This window comes from Chaetodon trifascialis, chromosome 8, assembly GCF_039877785.1.
Source record: "Chaetodon trifascialis isolate fChaTrf1 chromosome 8, fChaTrf1.hap1, whole genome shotgun sequence".
NCBI classification, from domain to species: domain Eukaryota; kingdom Metazoa; phylum Chordata; class Actinopteri; order Chaetodontiformes; family Chaetodontidae; genus Chaetodon; species Chaetodon trifascialis.
In genome coordinates, this window is record NC_092063.1 from 21,891,795 (window position 1) to 21,913,698 (window position 21,904).

The 21,904-nt window shown below is 42.9% G+C and overlaps 1 protein-coding gene across 2 annotated transcripts in view; it reads left to right on the forward strand.

Annotated features, from left to right (window-relative positions):
* The window catches only part of prex1 (phosphatidylinositol-3,4,5-trisphosphate-dependent Rac exchange factor 1), a 77,400-nt gene that overhangs the window by 25,586 nt on the left and 29,910 nt on the right, over positions 1-21,904 (forward strand). For both annotated transcript variants that reach the window (XM_070968256.1, XM_070968257.1), the window contains exons 5-15: positions 598-699; positions 1,137-1,298; positions 4,694-4,827; positions 5,146-5,261; positions 7,055-7,204; positions 10,815-10,962; positions 15,210-15,310; positions 17,032-17,135; positions 18,220-18,269; positions 20,255-20,330; positions 20,671-20,743. In XM_070968256.1, the coding sequence (XP_070824357.1) occupies positions 598-699; positions 1,137-1,298; positions 4,694-4,827; positions 5,146-5,261; positions 7,055-7,204; positions 10,815-10,962; positions 15,210-15,310; positions 17,032-17,135; positions 18,220-18,269; positions 20,255-20,330; positions 20,671-20,743 (1,216 nt within the window). The remainder of the gene's footprint in view (positions 1-597; positions 700-1,136; positions 1,299-4,693; positions 4,828-5,145; positions 5,262-7,054; positions 7,205-10,814; positions 10,963-15,209; positions 15,311-17,031; positions 17,136-18,219; positions 18,270-20,254; positions 20,331-20,670; positions 20,744-21,904) is intronic.

Genomic DNA, 21,904 nt, shown 5'->3' on the forward strand with positions numbered 1-21,904 from the left:
GCAGACATATAGCAGCACACCTGAGGCTTTGCTCCCAAATGGAGATAAATTATTCTACTGCACCTGTGACTGAATAGAAATGACAACAATAGTCAATTAAAGCCTGTTTATTGCTGAAGAATAAGGGCATGAGGCAGCAATTGAAACTGCTGCAGATGCTCACACAGGCGCTGTCATAGATAATGACAAAAAGTTTCCTACATTACGCCTGAAAAAGTTGAATGGACTTTGTAAGTGAACCAAGATGCACTTTGGAAAAACAGCATCTAATAAAGAAATATTTGAAAGAGCATTTTTTTCTGATTTATCTTTAATTAAATCTGCTGGTAACTTGACAAAGTGTCTCAGAGAATCACTTACCATGGAAACAAGTGAAGCTAAAGAAAAGACCAGCACAAGCTTGTACACAAGCAGTGTATAATGTACAAGTACACACAAAATGTGACGAGGTTTTCTCTGTATTCATGCGCTTTAATTCTCAAACACTTACTGTCTCTTTCTTTCTGGCTTTACACATAATGCTTCCTTTATTAAGTATTTAAGGTATCTTGGTGTGCATTGGCGTGTGATATTGTTTGTTTTACCTTTCTTGTTCAGCACTGTATGCTGCTCGGAGGGAAGAAAAGCACAGATATTCCCCTGGATGGCTACCTTCTCACCCCCATTCAGAGGATCTGCAAGTACCCTCTGCTGCTGAAGGTACTGTACAACTGCAGCACTAACATATGGATGCTGTTGTCAACACCAGCTTTGATTGCCAGAACCACGGTCTGCACAGAAAATCTAAAAACTAAACTAACACAATAGCTCACATCCGAAAACTCACTGCGTGGGTACAGTGCATTCATTTGTGTTGATCAATGCCAGTGATTCATTCTGTCTTATTGGTCCAGACATTTTGGAGCAAAAATTTCATACCGATTGGCATTTCAAGGCACTCAATCTTCCACGCCTACTAGTATATACGACTGTGGGGGTGCAGGGTTTGGGACTGGTGTAGAAGAGGTGTTGTTACTAAAGGTCATAGAATGCTTCATGCCCCCCGAAGACTGATGTGTTTTTTTGGACTGTGCCTGTTTCTGGAAATTCTGCAGGATGTTTTAAAACTCAGCCCACCTCCCCTTTCTCCAACCTAGGAACTGCTGAAGCGGACCCCTAAGAAGCATGCGGACTATCCAGCAGTGGAAGAGGCTCTGCAGGTCATGAAGGCTGTCTGCTCCAACATCAATGAGACCAAGAGGCAGATGGAGAAACTGGAGGCTCTGGAACAGCTGCAGTCCCACATCGAGGGCTGGGAGGTGAGAGTAAGAAAGAAAGCGCAAGAGGGAACTAAGAAATGGAGGAGGAGTGGAGAATCCTGAAATACAACACACAAGGTTTTTTGCAAAAGGAAGAAGTGAAAGTCCTTCAACACAACCATGATAAAAACTTAATTTAGAAATACCCCAACCACCATCCATCTGTCTTAAGAGTTAAACGCTATTGCAGGCAGATCACAGCTCTGAGGACAGGGGCCACGGATGGGGCTTGGGAGCTGGGCGATGGGTCCAGTGCATTTTTCACGCCTCCCTCACCCACCACAACAGAGGCCTTGTCTTAGCAGGCACCAATGGGACAATCCACCCACACAGGGTGCCAAGGGGGATGCCAACAGGCATACTGCCCAATCAGAAGAGACCTAGGAAGCAGAGCTTCAGTCTCACATGCACTGGGAGGGTTATATGAGGGGACATTTGAAGGAGATGAAGAAAAAAATTTGAAGGATGGAACCAGAGTGGGCCCCACTGGGACATCCCACTATCTGCTTGCCAAAACAGACCCCTGTTTTCTCTTTCCCTCAGAAAAATGTCACTGTTTGACCCTGATGATTGTCTACCACAACAAAACAAGAAATGGGTATTTAGCATTTACATTGACATCATACAGAATATTGTATGGCCTTTCTTTTGATGTGTGTTTCTTTCTGTTGGTCCATGTCTCAGTTTTAACCCAAGAGAACAGAAAAAACAGATGATTCTGTGATCATTGACTAGCATTGTGACTAGAACAAAGCAATCAAAGATTCTCAAATGTGAAGACAATTTAAGCTTAATGTCTTTGAGTATTTATTTATTTATTATCACACCACCAGCTTTTATATCTGTTTATGTCAGTTTCATACAGGGGGAAACCTCAAACAGACAAGACAAGACAGGAAAATTCTGACTCTCCCTCTGAACGACACACATGCACACACACACACACACACACACACACACACACACACACACACACACACACACACACACACACACACACACACACACACACACACACACACACCATTCACCCCCCAACGAGCCATCAGCCTTACAGCATTAGTCTCGCTCTTCTTGCCTCTCTCCAGCCACTCTCCAGGCTAATCACCTCCAGCCCTAATGGAAGAGGACGCCAGTAGTGCCGATTCAGGCCCAGACGCATTACCACTGCTCAGATGTACTGTGCACATGCACACACATGTACGCACACACTTCTGCCACGTATTCTTACACTTGCTTGTTTTACGCATGCATTATAAATAATGGGAAGCGCACACATGTACGCAAACACACACTGCAAGACATGCATGCATGTGCACCCATAGGTTCAAGCATGCCCTCTGAATTCTCATACACTCCTACACATGCTCACGCCCACCCCCACCTCTGCTCTGTGCAGTTAACATGAGGTGGAATCGATCGTCTGAAACACGATCCCCTCCCCGCACCCTGTCGGTATGCACCTTAAGAAAAGCTCAGAGAATCGTTTTTCTATCTAAGAACTGTGGAGCGATGAACATACATCATAAATGCACGCTCATGGGAATCAATTATGGACGCTCGAGAGAGGGTGTGGCCGGTGGGGGGTTTCCGCAGGTCTCTGGTCGAACCATGTCAGGAACATCAAAGACAACAGCGGAGTCCAAATCTGATGTATACGTGTATGCCTGTGGGCATGTGGCGGGGGGCTGATGGGTACTCTACTAGCCAAAGGGGGGAGGTTGCGTTAAGTCCACACATGGGTGTATTTAGTTCCAGATGATTTGGAGTGGAATGATCCGTTTAACAATGAGTAATGAGATGTATTTTAACTCAGTTACTCGTTTTATGTTTTAGTAGCCCTGTTTTGACAGGCAGCATGTTTACCTACTCCTGCTCAGGGGTCACTGGAGGTTATCCATGTTGAATTAAATCATTTAATATTTCCTGGGTTGTTTGAATGTTCATAGTAGGAGGCAGTTTTATTTGTCATTCACAGTTCGGGAAGGAACATGTGAGAGCATGGTTGCTCATGCAGGCATCTGTATCTGTATGAAAGCAGTTTCTGTTCTGTAGTTGGAAATGTGAAAACACTGAATTTCTGACCCAAATGATGCCTAAATAATGTTAGTCCTCAAGTTCAGCCACTTTGTGAAAATGTTAATTAGACACCATGCTGTGGTCAATCAACGAGGCTTGCTAACAGATTGACGTCAACAACCCCATTAACCAAGACCGAAAGGTTCATAGACTGCTTTCTAAATATTCATTTTATAATCTTCATCTTGAAATAAGAAATAAGTACTCAGACACATCTTGAGCTTTGTTGTTAATAAAATTCAGACAATTCAATACAGAAAATGCGGCAAATATGTTTGATGTATTTATTTCAGCTGTCACAGCGTTGGCTGTTAAAGACCAGTGTGTGTGGTTTTTGTCACTAGCCTTTCTCTGCTTCATAAAGGAAAAATGTTCTTTCGGTCTCAACGGGTTGTGGTCTATTTGATAGCTAGCGAGAAACTGCTTTTAAGAAAGACGTGATCACATCCTGTGAGGGTGGTGGGCTGCAGAGTAGCACAATACGCCTTCCTGAATAAGTGAAGCTGACTTGGCTTTTGTATCAAAATTTTGAAATTTACTCTCAGCATGACAGAGGTACAGAGCATTTGACCCGTTTTCACTGCAGGGACCAGAATATGGCTCAGGCACTTCCACCTACAGTCTGTATAATGTCATGAGTCGTGTTTTCCCTTCCTCTATGCATGTTCAGCTGTATTATTATGTGTAGGGATCCAGACATTGTGTGCACGTGTTTATATCCTGAGAGAATGCAAAGGCTTTGTTTTTCCCCAAAACAAGAGTCACACAGGAGACTGTATGTAGGTCAAGGTCACACATGTGAGGGGAAGCCCTGCTGCTCTCGTGTTTGGTGCTTCCAACCACTCAACACAGTACGAATTTGTCCAAACCTCCAGTTCGATGCTACCTCGCAGTAATGTTTGGAAGCTCTCCAGCTACTGTGCGTTGACAACACTCAGTGCAAAAAGGTTTTGATGTAACTCGTCAGAAGTTCAGTGATTGCAGCTAACTGTTCTGACAGCGAACAGTGTGCAGATATGCATTAGAGATGGGTGGGGGGCAGCTGTGTTTACTCCTTCCCATCATTGATGATGGAATGAAAACAATCCATGGAGTCAAAGTTGAATTTCATATTGTTTCGCTGAGGTTGTGAACTCTTCAAGTTTTGATACAGACAACAGTGTTTTCTTTGCAACTCCCCAATTCAGGATGAGAGTGCTTTCAGAGTTTGCACACACGAGCACAAAGACAAATAAGAAGGCCCTGCATGTGATGGGTGAAACTACTTCATGTTGTCATTAGCTAATGTCCTTTTCAATCTTTGTTTCTTTCTTCAGGGAACCAACCTGACAGATATTTGCACAGATTTGTTGCTCCAGGGAAATCTCCTCAAAATCTCAGCTGGCAATATCCAGGAGCGTGTCTTCTTCCTGTTCGACAACCTTTTGGTTTACTGTAAGAGGAAGTCCAGGTGAGAAAGGCAGCGTCCGGACAACTGCATAGCAGCTAACAGCAAGAGGAAGAAAGCGTTCAAAAATCTTTCTATTGACTGACTACAGGAAAGGAGCTAGACATGGAAAATTAGAGCAAATGTTCACGTTCTTGTTTGTATAGACAAGTTTTTAGTATGCAAGCAAAACAAAAACAACTGCATGTGTCTGCAGCTCCCATACGTGCGTCTGCATGAATGTGCGTGTGTTACAGACACAGGTTCTTTTCTCGCTCTGGCACTGGCATCAACGGATATTTTCCCTGCTGAGTGTAACCACAGTGTCGTCTCATTTCCTAGGGTTTCTGGAAAGAAGTCCACCAAGAGGACCAAGTCTATCAACGGGCCCCTCTATGTGTTCAGAGGCCGAATCAACACCGAGGTGATGGAGGTGGAAAATGTAGAAGATGGAACAGGTTTGTGTTTGCCCAGCAACATTACCTTTGGAGACTGTCTCTATGTCCATTCATGCAACTCCCTCGAAGCATTTACGTAGGTTAACACGAGTCTCTGGATGTTTCTGATGTAGCGGCCATGTTAGCCAAGCTTTGTTCAGTTTGATACCACAGGTCACCGTAATATTTATGATTTCCAATTTGCATCAGTGTTCATTTTTCATTTCACATCTTAGTTCTTGAAACTGTGATGACACCGGTGGTTGGATATGAATCAGGTACTTGTTGACAGTTTGGGTGGAGTGGCATACTTGTACCTAGTTTCAAAAAGGATGTAGCTCGCAATCTCATCTGCCACCTTTTGATGTCAGCTATTCAGTGATAGCTGAAGGTGTTGATACAAATCTAAAGCGCAAAAGCTACGCAGGTCTATAGGTGATAAACTCGGTGAGCTCCAGCATTGCTCTTTGCGATTGTTGTGATATGGCCCTCGCTCAGCTCACATTGCTGTTGCGGTTTGTTGCGAGGCACCGCGCTGGGCTTGGTACGTGTTGTCTGCTGGTGTAGAAACACTTTGTCTTCCCCTCACTCACGTTTCCTCTTTTTTTTCTCGTCTGCGCTGGCAGAATATTTTGCAAGCTCACATGACTTTTTTTTTTCTGCATGTCTGCAGGCTGTCACATTTAGGCCGCTGAAGGGGAAACCACAAAGAAAAACATGCCTTATTCGCAGAACTACGGGGTCCCACTCTGAAAATGCGTACATATGTGACCTCCAGAACACAGATTACTAAGTATAAAAGACGAAATGTGGGAGTGGTTGGGGTTGCCTGCTGACAGTTTGAATGGAGAGATCAGGTTTCTATTGCAAAAAGCATAACTGATGACCCAAATCTCCTAAACTATGCACAATATGCTACAATCTTGAGTCTCATAGTTAGAGAGGCTAGTGGAAATAACAGCCTGTTTTATGAATTTACTGTAATCTGCATGGAAAGCTTTCACAATGATAAAACATGTCCTCACCTTCACTGACTTGTACACCTCTCAGTCTCGTTAAACACCACGTTACCACATCTCAGCATGTACTTACATAAGATCTTACTAGAATCCATCTTTTCCACTCCAGTGGCCAAAAAGAGGCTTGACACAGGAGTATGTGTAGCTCTCCCAGATGAGCAGGAGCTGCTCCCTGTGGGGCCTGAAGTATTAGATCTATTTATATGACCTTTGAGTGTGAGACTAATGCACCCCATTACCACTGGCCATTCATTATTCAGGAGCTGCTCACCTGCAGCTAAATGGATGATAAAATTAGAAAGGGGTACGAGGAGAGATTCTGTTGAGTCAGTGGAAAGATGGTCTGTTACTGCTCTCACTGTGCGCCAAGTTTATCTGTTTTAATTGGCTTGTAAATCATTGCGTGATAGTAGATCCTCTTCATAACTTCAATGCTAACTTGTGCAACATATACATGAGGTCAGTGAGTTCAGTGTTAGCATGGTGTGTTTGTATGTGAGGTTTTTATCTCGTTTTCGGAGAATGAAAAATAAAAAGAGAACATGAGAACAAGGGGTGAAAGAAAAACAAGTTCCACAAAAAGGGATGATCCAGAAAGATAATTTGCAGTAAATTTTATTTTAATTAGATGATTTGTTTTAAGTAAATTCCCAAACCCTAAAGGCCTTTCCAGTATAGGCCTGATATATTAGAATAACAGCTCTCTGTGCTCCATAACAAACTCTGTTAATGTTATTCATGGTAACCCCTCTCCCATTCAAAGAATTAGTGACTTTATATTCTTTTTCCCTGCAGCGGACTATCACAGCAACAACTACACGGTGACTAACGGCTGGAAGATCCACAACACAGCTAAAAACAAGTGGTTTGTCTGCATGGCCAAAAATGCAGAGGACAAGCAGAAGTGGCTGGACGCCATCTTGAGGGAACGGGAGAAGAGAGAGAGTGAGTAACACTTTTTTAAAAGCCACTTTTATGGCACTTCTGGTTTATGGGACTGACAGCGCAAAACCAGAAATGATCCTTTTTTATACCGGAGTTCCCTTCACGGAAAATTCAGTTGTTTTTGTCATCCTACTGAAAATAGCACCACCGACCACGTTTTATAAGGAAACACACAGGTGTGAGCAATTATTTATTTTTTTCATACTTAACAGTTTTTCACTGAACTGAACATTCTAAGTTTCATGAAGGGCGGATTTATTGCAAGAATCGTTGCATCAATCTCTATTAGTTTTCACTCGCTGTACCTAATAAACTGGCAGCTGAGTGTCATAGAAGTGCCTCCCACTTCTCTCCACCCTCTGCTCTTCTAGCCACGCTATTTGCTTTCTTGATGGGCAACATCCTCATTCTTTATGTTGCACGCTCATTGCACTGTCGATTGCACTTCACTTGTCACTTACATATTGTGGTCAATGCCGTCACGTGCCTGTCCTTGTTTTTTCCTGCTGTTGCACCCGTTGCATGTTGCCCTACATGTTGGTGTCACCTTAGATTCACAGAGTATCAAGGCTTCCTCAGCTGGCACACAGCAATGACTGCGGATGTGCTTATGACCTGGATACGGTGTTTGTGTCCTACAGTCATGTCCCACCTTGAACGAGCTGCCTGCCTTTGTTTGGTAAATAAAGGCTTAGGTGAGATGATGTTTACAGCTGGCCTGGTCGACCTGTGCACCAAACAGAGGCTGCGACAACAATCTATTCCTCACATTAAAAAAAAAACAAAAAATAATGCAGCAGAGGTGTTTGACTGATCAAAACCCTCGTTGGGAAGCTTCTGATGAATCAAAGGTCTCATTCACAAGCAACACTTGATAAAAACGGCTTCTTGGTCAAATGCTTAAAATAGAAAAGCATTCACTTGTCAAAGAAAGTGAAGCTCAGTTACATCATACACATCTTAAATGAATCTGGATCTATTTTTACTGTCATAAAAGTATTTTTGTCTTGCATAGGCAAAGGCAGAGTCGCATCTATTTCAGCAGTTTTGCGGCCATATATGGATTTAACATGTGGAATTGCCTTTGGATTTGTGTGCAGAGAAGCAAAAGTCTCTTTAGTCTAACCCAAAAACATCCACTAAGAAATGCACTTCATTCCCCGATCTTAGAAAAACACAAAAACCCAGGCAGCACCACATCCACTGATCTGAGATTAGTAATGTAAACTGATATTCTTGTTGCCTCTTAAGTTGTTTTCCCTTCATCCCTTTGTCTTAAAATGTCTTCCCACCTGTTCACCACTGGCCATCTGTCTTTGTTATGTTGTGTGCATTAGACAATGTGAAAGGCTTTAACCAGATTTGGGGCAGTATACCAACAAGTCACCTGATAGCATTGATGGAAAAAAATCAAAACTGGATCCCTAAAGCTATTTGAACATGATTTGCTTAATTAGCTCCGCGTTCGCCGAGTACAACTGTCAATGTAAACATTTACATTTTTGTAAATTAGTCTTTCTAGTTTTGCATTAAATAAGCATCCACAGCCGAGTTTGAGGTCATCAGCATCTGATCCTGTGATGAAAGGGTTTCAGGGTTTGAATACGTACGGGAGAGTGTGCTGCAGCGTGTGGTGTTGAGTTTCAGCCCGGCGGAAATCAACCTGAGGCTAACAGATGCCAGATCAGTCACAGTGCCCAATTTCCCCACACTCTCCCTTTCTGTTACCCACGCTACACTGTATTCTGCTCCCAGTCAACCTCTTTAGTCTAGACAGCCACATGATAAAGTTTTACTGCAACAAATCATGGCAACATTTTTTCTCACTTCTCCTCAATCATGCATTATTACTTTTCCTGACACGCCTGGTTTAATGTGACCTTTTCCGTGTATCGTCGTGGCCCTTCCATGTGTTGGTTCTGCACTCTCTCAAAAGGCTTTCATTGTTCAGCAACTGCCAGCTGGAGCTGTTTTGTCTTATCACTGTTTTCATGGATTTTTAGGGGAAATGCGTGGGTCAGATAATGTGATAGGGTATTAGCTCGTGCCAATGAATGGAGGAAGACGAGGAGCAGCACTAGACAAACCCTGACAGCTGGACCAGAAGCTGAGGGGGCCTCTGCTCTGGACAGGCAGCCGTCTGTTGTTCAATGACACTCATTGTTTAAATCTACTCCAGCTGCTGTCAAATGTAATATAATCCCACCTCCATCACAGGCTGCTTGTGCAGAACCCCAAAAACTCAATGGGAAAAGTGGATTTGAGAGTTAGCCGTGAAACTTTATACATTGTTTGTCTCATCCCTTTCGCTGCCTTTTAGTGGTCAGACCTCCAACCCAACACTGCCTTCAAATGCATGAAAAATATGTTGTTTTCAGCTGTATTACATAGTTTTCATTGGACAGCATGCAGAATCTAAAACTATTAAGGGCCATGACACTTCAAACCAACCTCAAAGAACGAGCGACAAAGGCCAACTGATCAAACGGCTTCTGTTGCCGCACTTTGCCTTCTGTTCAGGTTTGCAGTTGAAGTCGGTGCAAAGGTTCCGGCCAAATGCCAGCTGACTGCCAGCATGCACGTATGTTTGGTGGCTGCAAGAGAGGAAATAACTAGTCAGAAGTTTGTTTTTGTAGTCTAAAAAAAAAAGTCACCTACCATCCATGAGCCAAAAAAGATAAGAAGCGGCACTAAATGGGCGAATTCACTGAGCAGACAGTCAGCAAGGCTCACTGGCTCAATGGTAAACAACGGACCGTTCTGAACTTGTTGTGTCATGGCCTTGAGAAAGAGAAACGTGGTCGACAAACGACGAAGATGCCGAGTTAGATCTGTTTCCAGGTGTCACAAATATATGACATGAGAGTGTACTGTGACACATAAATCAGAACATAGTTGAGTTCATCAGCTTGGTGTGCCTCTCAGTAGAGTTAAGCAGCTTATGGAGGCGCAGAGTTGAGTTGCCCCGAGTCAGAAAGTATCACAGTGCGGTTCAGAAGTTCATCAAACCCCACGGTGAGGTTAAGCAGCTCAAACAGTGTACTCACTGAAGAGCTGTTACTGGGGCAGCAGGCCTTACAATAGGCCCTCACATGTTCCGCTTTACAGTAGAGGAATAATAGTTAACAAACCAACACAGAAAGCAGTTCAGATCTCATTGCCCTCCTGAACTTTACTCACTCTAAAAAACATTATGTCTAGGCGAGATAAACATCTGGGTTTGTTTCAGGACGCTGTGGCAGACCCGAGCCACCATACTCTGTTCCTGGCTTCCCTCCATCTGCACAATACCAGAACACAACCAGGCAAAGGCCTGCTTGTCTCTTCTAACAGCACCATGACAGCCTTTGCCTTTTGGCTTTGATACATGTCGATAGCTGTGGAAAGCAAGTTGAAAATTGTGCCCTGTAATGAGTCTGCTGTATTTTTCTTGGCACTATGATGCAGTCACTGTGTCGGCTAGGGTTGAGTTTGTTCGTTTTTTTCCATTTTCACATCCACTGTTTGTCAGCTCCCTTAAAAAGAAGGGTTGTCACTGTTTTCATGTTCCGTTGATGGTCACGGTGACAAATCCACTTGGATCTGACTCGTCTTTGTTTTTTGTTGGCAGGTCTCAAACTGGGAATGGAGCGGGATGCCTATGTGATGATTGCAGAGAAGGGGGAGAAGCTCTACCACATGATGATGACCAAGAGCCGCCACCTGATTAAAGATAGACGCAGGAAGCTCAGCATTGTGCCCAAGTGCTTCATGGGAAAGTGAGTGTCTTTGCTTCCTCAGTGCCTGGTTTCTTCAGTTTCCAGGAATGTGACTGCAATGCTACGCTGTTCACAAGGGGTCCTTACAAATTGCTGTTACGTAAGATCAGCCGGTTTTCAAAAGAGCTGGGATCCCATCTCCCCAAGTCCTGGCAAAATGCCTAAACTGTTTTATCCCTACATGCTCTTGTCCGTAATGAGTCCCCCTCATAGTCTGCTCTCACAGCTCAGAGAAGGGTCCAAGTTGCTCCCCACACACTCATATCACCGAGCACACACTCACAAACCCAGACTTTCATTAGCAAAGGACCTTTAACTGAGGCTCTGCAGCAAGCCATCCCCCTCTCTGTCCTCTTGATGTTTCAGTGCATTGAATAGACAATGAGAGACTCGCTCAAGTTTCCCTCAGTTGCTCTCCATACACACCAGCGGTTGGGAGATCCTGAACAGCAATTAAATTCTTTCCAACATCCCCATGGGGAGACAAAAAACTAGGCAAGACTACAATGCTGACTGATGACCGGTCTTGTAAAGAGAAACCAGGGAGCAGCCATTAATGTGTGCAACACTGCCAACATGGCTTCTCAGTATATTACAAATCATTAAATGCATCCCCCATCTGAATTTTTTATTTTTTTTTTTAGAGGTGAATGTAGTGGAAGATAACCCTGCATTCAGCCACTGCCAACAAGGGACTTTAATGAGTCGCTCAAGAATGTAGTGGTGTTTCTGGGAGACGTGTCCCGTCTTGGTGGCGTCATGTGAAGTCTTCGTCTCGGTGTTTTCCTCTCTCTGTTCGATGTGTCTCACTGGCCAGTCTGGATCCTGAGACCTTCCAGGAATTACATCCTACCATATTGTGTGTGTCAGCATTCAGCTCTCTTCTACTGCTGTGTTCAGAACAGTGTGTTATTAGTATCCTCATACAGAAAAGCCGGGCTGCAACTAGTGGTTATTTTCATTAATCTGTTGATTATTTTCTCCATTCATCAACTCATTTTGCCTATGAAATATCACAAAATGGAGAAAAATATTGATCAGGATTTCCCAAAGTCCAAGATGATGTCCTCGAATGTCTTGTTTTGTCCACAGCCCAAAGATATTTAGTTTACCATCAAGGAGGAGTAAAGAAGCATAAAAGCTGAAATTAGAGATTTTGTCTTTTTTTTTTTTCTTGGAAAATAACTCAAACCGACCAATCAATAGCTAAAAAAGTTTTCCCTTTTCGGTCACACACTCTCTCCTTTGCTTCATCGATGTGCTGTCAGTCTAATTTGTCTGTCTCTTTCCCTCAGTCTATTTTCATTTTCCACCATCTCCCATTTTCCCCACTTTATCACTCAGTCATTTCCTGCCGATGAGTGCAACCTGCATTAGCTCTGCATTTGTCTTTCTGATGAAATTAGCGGCAGACATAGTTTGAGTGCTTATTGCATTAAACCGAGATGCTGACTGCTGGTTTGATAGCACCCTCTTGTCTTGATGGCATAATTCCATCATCTCTCTGCTGTCTTCCTGTGAACACATTATACCTTTTTTTTATTCTACTTTTTTGGTTGAGCTAATGCTTGCCTAGCATCATTTGTGTGGATCTAAGGTGGTGATACATCCTAATTTTCTTTCTCAAGCTTTTTGTGCTGAGAGCAGAGCTAAAGCTTGGAAGAGATTGGAATTAGGTCTCAACTGTTGACTCTAAGACAAATCTTCCTGCTCCATTTCTGGGTTAGCTTCTGTTCCACCAGCTTTCGGTTCTCAGTGGTTTTTCTTGCCCTCTGAGGGAAATACATTAGCTGTGTCCCAATTCCATACTGCGCTTTAATTCTGAGCAGCTTCTGAGCATGTAGCGTTTTCACAGTGGAAACATGACAAAATTAACAGCACTGTAAAAGGTCAGGGTACATACCACAATGCAACGCATTCGAACAAATTCAAGTAAATGGCAATGGTGGTGAGATGAGTCCAGGAAGATCTATAAAACAAAAGAAGTGTTTGGGAAAATGGTTTATTTTCTTTTTGGGAATTGAAATTGGCAGTAACATACAGTTGCAATTTGATTGATGTACAATGACGCATATTGAGTGATTTTCTTTTAGTACGAAACAGTAAAAGTATGTTGATTTCTTGTATACTTTTTGCAAAAGCTGTATACTGTACTGATGTATAATTTCTATGCAGTACAGAACTGGGACACAGCAGTCGACTATCGAAGATGAGCAGAACAGGAGGTCACTTGACACAAGTATTTTTTTGTTTTCTGTTTCTGACTATAATGCCATCATCCACAGTGCTCTTACAAAGAAATATAAAACAGCCCTGCTCCTGCTGCAGAACTTCACACAGTTCCACAGTTTTCAGTTCCACAATTACGCAGAGGCTCAACCAATCATCAGCAGATGCTCTGTACCTGTCAGCACTGGGATTTGAAAATACGGGAAATTTTCAGGTGCCCCGCCCTGGGCTGGTCTGCCACCTTTATCGCTGTCCACATACCCCTTACATTTAGACACGGCTACAGACTGAATCCTAAAATCACCACCAGGCAGCCACCTGCTTTAAAATATCAGAGCTCTCTTCTTCTCTGCATTTTTGTTCTTCTTCTTCTTCTTCTTATTATTATTATTATATTGGCGGATGCCTTTGAGTGTAGCAACCATCAGATGCCTCCCTTCAATGCACACACACAGCACTTACATGTTATAACATGCACCTGGAAGATCACAGAAAATGTCTTGTAGATTATGATAAAATAGTCCTTTTGTGCTTCAGTCAGACAAACAGGGCTAATGGCAGATGGCTAGGTGTCCGCAGTTCTGCATAATCACACACACACACACACACACACACACACACACACACACACACACACACACACCCACACCCACACACACACACACACACACACACAAATCATAGCCTGTGGGTTGACTTTATACATACACACACCTGCACACCTTGTATGCTTGACATTTACGCTCGCTAAGTCTAAGGCTACATCAATTGCCACACACGCTTCAAAATAATTCCACACTGGAACGTTCAATTTCAGAAGTCATGAACACACACGGACACACACCAGCCCTCTCCATTTCAGTGTTCATGCTTATGTGGGGAAGTGATTTCACTCAGCAGCATGAAAGACGAAGAAGGCAAAAATGTAATTTTCTCCTTCAAACATTAGTTCAGCACACACCAGGCGTGACAAGAAGGGAGCAGAGCTCAAGTGCTTAAATTTAGATAGTGAATGCGTGTACAGTATCGAAGCCTGATGGATATTTGTAGCATTGGAGAGGAGGATAAACTGTTTTTCAAATATGTACTGTAGATGCACTGTTAGTGCCTGCGGTTTAAGTAGTTCATTAAAACCCCTGAAACCATTTAAAAAGTCATACTGTCAGACTAAATAGCTTAAAGAGCCTAAGCGCCTTGAACAGAGTCAACATGGTACGTTTTACAAGGCTCTCAGTGATAACATCAAGGGCAGCTCACATTCAGAATTTCACTGGTTTTGTCACATGAGACTAGTCAGAGCAAAAGGCTCTGCTGGCAAGACACACAAGCAAACACTATGCATTACATGCACCACTAAGATGCAGTACAGACAAACAAGCAAGCAATCGCTACTTCCATTGAAGGTGGGAATAGTCTGTTCAGAAATAAATAAATTTTGAAAATGGCATCTAAGTAGCGCCCATTAGCTTTCACGCTAGCCACAGTTAAACAGTCATAACCACAGCCAGTGATGTGTTCCAGTGCTTGTCATATACAAGCAAAGCATTGGGTTAAAGATGATTTACTCAATATACAGAGGTGTTATAGATAAGGTTATATATACGTATGTGCCCCCACTATGGTTAACACATTGAAATTGTGTGTAAAATAAGAAAAACATTTCTCAACATTTCTTCACAGTTTTTTTTGTCGCTCTTGATACTTATCTCTTAGCACAAGGGAAGTGTTGCACGCTTTATGAGTGTAATATTTAGCATGAACCATAGAACGAATGACTGTGAATGAAAATTGGGCTACTTTCAGAAATACCACCTGCATTGACAGAAATCCAAGAGAAATCACAGGGACAGGGTGGCATCCACACTGTGTGTCTCTCAGGCGACTTGTCTGAAGTTCCATACTAAAACAGCACAACAAGGAGCCCCCTGGTCAAAGACGGTGACAATTTCAAGAACAAAAGGCAAACAGAGATAAAGAAAGCCGGCCTCATCATGTGCTTCTTTTTCTTGTGTTCCCAGTGAGTTTGTGTCATGGCTGATAGAGAGTGGAGAGATCAGTAAGCCTGACGAAGGGGTTAACCTGGGACAAGCCTTGCTGGAAAATGGCATCATCCACCATGGTGAGACAAAACAAAGTCCTCTCTCTCTCTCTCTCTCTCTCTCTCTCTCTCTCTCTCTCTCTCTCTCTCTCTCTCTCTCTCTCTCTCTCTATCACAATGTCTCTCTGTCACTCTCTCTCCCTTATTCTGTCTCTGATTTTCTCTGCTTCTCGATCATCTTGTCGCTTTATACAGTTTACTCACATTTTGCAGTTCCCCTTGTCATGTGTTTATTCTGTTTTATATGTTGTTTAGTCATGCCATCCTCTGTTTTTTGGCTAATTGCACGCTCTCTTTTTCTCACATTCTCCTTCCACAATTCCCATCGGAGCACCCGTTTAGTGTGGAAAATACCACGATCCAAAGACATTGTGTGGTAATAATAATTCTGGACATGTGCCTCATATTATTTCTCCTTCCCTGAGTGTGACATTCAACTTGGATTATGCATTGAGAACTGACAGACACATACACAAACAGCTATAAATACAGTATGAACGCAGAGTGTTGCTTCAGGGCTTCTTCTACAAAGTTAAGTACAAACCACTGTCACGATTTGTACACACCACCCTCTCAGGGAAATTTGCTGAGACCAACCGTTCATCTTCCTTAATACCTGTGTAAAATCCCCTGAAATCCTCCCTCGCAGTGGCCTACGACCACAGAGAGATACAATGATGACATGCAGGGCTCTGTGGGATAGCAGTGAGGCTTTGTGGGCAAACCGAAGAGGCTCAGGCCCAGCAGGGAAAGTGTAGGTGTCGCCAGTAAGTGAAAAGAAATCCAACAAAAAGAGGTCATGTGACAGAGTGGCAAATTGAGGCTGTCCATGCACCCCACCTGAGTCATGCATTTGTTTTGTGAAGAGACAAATAAAAAGAGACAGTCAACCACATGCATTTTACAGAACATAAAGCAGACTTTATCCAGTCAGCTGTGAAAGATTGAGCCACTAAAACACACCAGTTCGTACTTGAACGTCATCTCCCTCGCTTCCACAATAATTCAGCTATCATTGCATATACTTTACATTCCACATTTGACTGTACCGTGGATGACTGTGTGGTGCCTTTGGTTTTGTAAGGGCATTTTAAGTCTAGACTGAGAAAACCAGCAGCTTGTTTGGGCCCATGCCAGCTTGTTGTGGTGGAACCAAACTGCCTCCGTTTGGCAGATTTCACCGTTAGCTTCTCCAACAGACATCTGCTCGTGTATGTATTAATCACTTTTCTGTGTTGGATTGATTATAAATAAGAACTTGTTTTGGAGTTGTTTATTAATGCGAGCTGGGAGATTTTATGGGACTTGGCAGCCGTCTGCTATGTTAAATATTTGAATCTCATGGCTTACCCAACTCAGACTTACTTCCCACTTAATTCCAGTATCAGCAAATTAAATGTTTAAAAGAATTCACAACCAAATCCATTAAAAACAGAATGGTCCGCTGGTCTCCGACTGTGAAACTTGCATATTTGAAAAGGCCCAGACAATTTAGAGACAGCCTGAGCTTCACTTCACTCTGAAGTTTCATCAGAGGTGGACTTGATACAAGTATGCTTCAACTCTGACAGCTGGGGTAGTTTAAAATGCATCTTTGTGTGTATATTCAGAAATCATATTGGCTTAAGAGTGGAGGAGGAAGGGCACACTTAAAGCTTGATGGGTAATGAACCTCAAATCACCCAGTATTCAAGCTGAGGCACAGCTGAGGTGACATTTTCTGCTGTCTGGTGATTTTTCAGTGTCAGACAAGCACCAGTTCAAGAACGAGCAGGTGTTGTACCGATTCCGCTACGACGATGGCACCTACAAGGCCCGCAGTGAGATGGAGGACATCATGTCAAAGGTAACTATAATTCTTCCTCTGGATGTCAAAAGTTGAGGGAAAAAAGATTTTTCCAGGGACAGTAGTCATTAATCTGCTCTGTAAATATGCAGCAGATTTACAATAAATTAAAAGGAACAATATGCCAAGAAATAAGCATCTGCACAGTGTGTTAGAGAAGTGGCACATACACCTCTCACTGTAAGTTGTATAAACCATTTTACAAGTTAGATAATAGAATAATTCCTGAATGTCATTTTAACAACCAGCGGAAATGGGTAGCACGGTGGCACAAGTGGTAACACTGTCACCTCACAGCTAGAAGGTCCCCGGTTCGAATCCCGCTGTGGGCGCTGGTGGCGTGTCCACCATGTCTTCAGTGCCTGCTGCTTGAGGAAAAAGAGGGCCTTTCTGTGTGGAGTTTGCATGTTCTCCCCTCCTTAAATAACCCCCACTAAAAACATGCAAGAAGATCACCGCCTGACTAACGGTGACGAAAAAAAGGATGGGTCCGGGCGCGGGCACCGGCATCGGCTGGCAGCTGGCAGCCCACCGCTGCTGCGGAGGAACAACGGACCAAGGATGGGTCAAACGCGGAAACAATAATTTCACGAAGCATGGCGTGTGTGCAGTCTCCTCCCTGTAGCATGTGTGTGCAGTGATCAATAAAGTAAATCTTAATCTTAATCTTAATCTTAATCTTAAAAAGTCAGCAACACATAGAAAAATTACTCTACCTTAAAAATGACATTGTTGAATGCATTCGTTCAACGCATCAATTTCTATCACACAAGAATAAACCCACGGTGGCTGATGTCTAACACTTCATACAAATGTTCAAATATATATCATATTATATTCTCACTCCTCACTTCCCATAGAAAAGTCAGTCAGAATCAAAATTCCAAAAGAAAGAGGAGATGAAGGTCGGCTGTGCAGGCTTACATCTGTCCTCATTCAGACAAGGTTTTGAAATTTCTGTCCTAAAACGATGGCCTCGGGCTAACTCTTTTCACAGTTAAGTCTCTAGTCCTGAAGCCATGCTTGTACTTGTTTACCTAAGGTGTGTATGTTCTATGACTCAGCCGCTCCGTTTTTCTTTTAGGGCGTCAGGCTGTACTGCCGCCTTCACAGCCTCCACACGCCTGTCATCAAGTAAGTACCTGCCCTTCTCTCCTCTCTCCTGCTCCTCCTCTTCCCCCATATGCTAATGTCCCTGCTCTCCAGGTGCGCGGATGCATATTCATGATGGGTTCAAATTCAGCCCACGTCACCCTTTCTGTAATGACTGAATGAACAGTGGCACTGCCAGGAATGACAGCCCTCAAACCTCTTTCCTCTCCAACATGGACTCCCAGCCAGGCCTGAGCTGCTGTAGGTCCATGTGTTCAAGATTTAGTTCAGATTGAGGATGCCAGGTTTTCACAAGTGACGATTTATATGAGGTAGCTCTTAAAGGATTAAGGAAAGCCACATATTATGAGTACTTGTCTTTTAGTCTTTACAGTGCTGTGGGCTATCTGAATTTATGTTGTTAAATTCTGAAATTTTCATATTGTAGGAGGCCAGATGATGACTGCGACATTTTTTAACCTCATCAATCACTTTTTATTTCTCCTTCATGCTCTCGCCCTCCTTCACACGCATAAACACACAGACTTTTTCACTTTCTTGCTTACATACGCAGTACACACACTGAGAGATATAAACACTACAGAATACAGTATATATACATACACACATAAACACACACCTCTCAGCGTGAGGCTCTGTATGTCAGTATACAAATGTTGTGCCATTATTCCTTCATTGATCATTTAAAGTAATAACTTATTATAATTCTGATTCCTAACTTTAACTCAAAAGAAACTGAAAATAGTCCCACGACGTGGAAAAATAATCTCACTTTCCAAAAGTTTTTTCCACCTGAAAGTCTACGAGCCAGAAGAGTACAGATTTATACAGAAGCACAGGAAACGCACATTGTCTCCCTCTGACACACACACGCACGCACACACACACACACACACACACACACACACACATCTCTTCGTACTCTTCCCCTTCATCTCTCTATCTCTCCCTCCATCACTCACCCGCTGATTGAAGTGCCTGGGGTTGCCATCAGCGCAAACAAAGAGCTTTTGGTTTCAGGGACAAATCCTATTAACATACAAAGGCAAGCCCTCCGCCTGCCAGCCAGATATTATGTAATATGGCCTGGCTTTTTTAATCCATCACTACATTGGCATTGCATATAGCAACCAGTAATTATAAAATTTGAGTGATGGATGTGTTTTACGAATCATAAATAATCATAAACTGTAGCTCTTTTTATTAAACTCTGCTGAGTGACAAAGCGGCTGCCAGTTTCATAAGATTAAAGCGCAGTGAATAAGAATATTAACGTGATAAAATAGATAGAAACTTAATAACATGGGGATGCCACCACTGTTTAATGCTGTAGAGGATGATCACTGATCATTGGTCAGCACATGATGCTGGAAGAAGCTCGCTCTTCATGCTGTTTCAAGGCATTGTCTGTGCTATCAGTCAGTGTACTTTCTGTCCACGGCTGCACTTGACAGGTATCACGTGTGGCTTTTGTTCTGAACATGTTTACGAAATGGGTGGTCCAGATAAGGGTCTTACTCAGCCCTGAGATGTTACAACAAACAGAAGATACCGTTCATCTGACACGCTCCGATACACCCGTCCACTCACACAAGCAATCCCACATCCTCTGCAGCGTTTCCTGTTTGACATGTGTACATGCTGAGCAGGTTGCTCCGCGGTGGTTGCTCCTGTAATCTCACAAATGCTCAAAGAAGCAGATATTAAAAGGATTATGAATGAAAGTTGTTCCTCTGGCAGGATTTAGAAAACTGAACAGCAGACTGTCTGAGCACATACAAAAACTCTGAGGATGTTGTCATGGCAATAACAGGAACAATATGTGCTTTTATATTACTTCCTCTGGCTCTAAGTAAGAAATACAGCTTTCCATGAGCATAACAGACACTTTTGGGTGTTGATGCAGTTTTTTGTAATCTGTTGAACGCTTGATACCTATGAAACTGGGTTTTGTTCATGCCACCTGTGTTATACTGAGAAAATACTCTTTTTTTTCTCTCTTTTAGGGACAGAGATCACCATTTGAAAACCTTTAAATCTGTGGTGCCTGCCAGCAAACTGGTTGACTGGCTACTCTTGCAGGTAAAATCAGTGCCTTTCTTTTATTGTGTAATTGTACTGTTTGAGTGTACACTTCTTGTCAGTGCTGAATTGTATTGTGAATATTTTGCCATCCATCCAGTGCAAATGAAACTAGGCACTCAGTTAGTTTGCACATGTCACAAGTCAATAACCTTGAAGGGGTTGATTGTCTTTTTTATACACATGTTTGTGAACACGTGCTGGCTCAAAAATGATCGCCTTCACTCTGACAAACACACTGATACCTCAGGCCAGTGGTGCTGCAGTCTGCTGTGTATGAGAAGGTGTAAACAGGCATTGTAACTGACCAACTGTGTGCGTCATTGATTTGGTTTCCCAGGGAGACTGCTCGACCCGAGAGGATGCTGTGACGCTGGGTGTGGGGCTCTGCAACAATGGCTTCATGCACCATGGTCAGTTCAATTCTCTGTCATGCATGCATACATGAAGGACGGGTAAACACACACACACACACACTTACTAGGAGCTTTACTTCAGTTTGACAACACTCAACGACACATACCTGGTGTGATGATGTCTTTTGTCTATCTCTAATCATTTACAATATTCGTTTCTGCAACAGCTGTTAATTTCAGTAACACTGTTTTGATCGTTCTGATTTGATCATTCTCTCAGTCTGGTAATTCCCTTTTTCTGCTTGATCTCCTCGTTTTGCATTTTGCGCCTTATTTGTCCTCCAGTCATTCCTTCTCTCTACCCGCAAAAAATGTAATATTAGCCTCCCTGTCATGATGTCATAAGCTGAAAAAAGGGGCATCGTAAATTTGCATACCCGGTCCAGCCAAGCCTGCGTAACCTCGCTGACCACATTGTAGTGGAGCGGCTTTGGTTCTAGCCCAGCATGTTGAATGTAAACAGCATTAGCAGTGTACCCTAACCAGAGCTGTTTGGCTTAGCTACATGGCTGTCTGGGTCAGTCCACTGAACCATGACCATAAAATTGAATCGGTCATCTGCATTGGTCAAGTGTGTTATGTGTAAATTGAGAACCACTCAGAGGAAGTAGTGTTTGAATACTGAAGAAGTAACATGAGGACAGTGCTTCCTGATGTGAAGTAAACAAGAAGACTGGTGTCTGTGATGAAGGTAGTCATTAACACACATCGTCTAAAAGGGCAAAGTGTAGGTAAGTTATATCTGTTCTTAGAGCGATGCTCTGGTGGCCACTGTGCAGTCATCCCAGTAGTGAATTATGTTATGTATATATAATGTAATTCTAATATGTTACACTACCACATAGGCACTATTTCACAGGCTGTTTATTAACATGCCTCGCAGTAGTCAGTACAGGTGATAAATCCAAATGTATATAGTATCAAAGTTTAAATGTACACATGTTTCAACGCTCACAAGTCTGTCCTGTAAATACTATGTCAGGCATTTGTATTTCATTCTCATTTAAACACACAACCACTCCTGGCAGTCATACAGTGGCTTTCCCTTCACTTTGTGCTCGTCTCACTGCCACACACACATAAACCTATGTCCCTCTACCATCTGCTTGAAGTGTCACCTTGTTCCCTTTTACTTCTACCTCCTCAGTACCCTTTCAG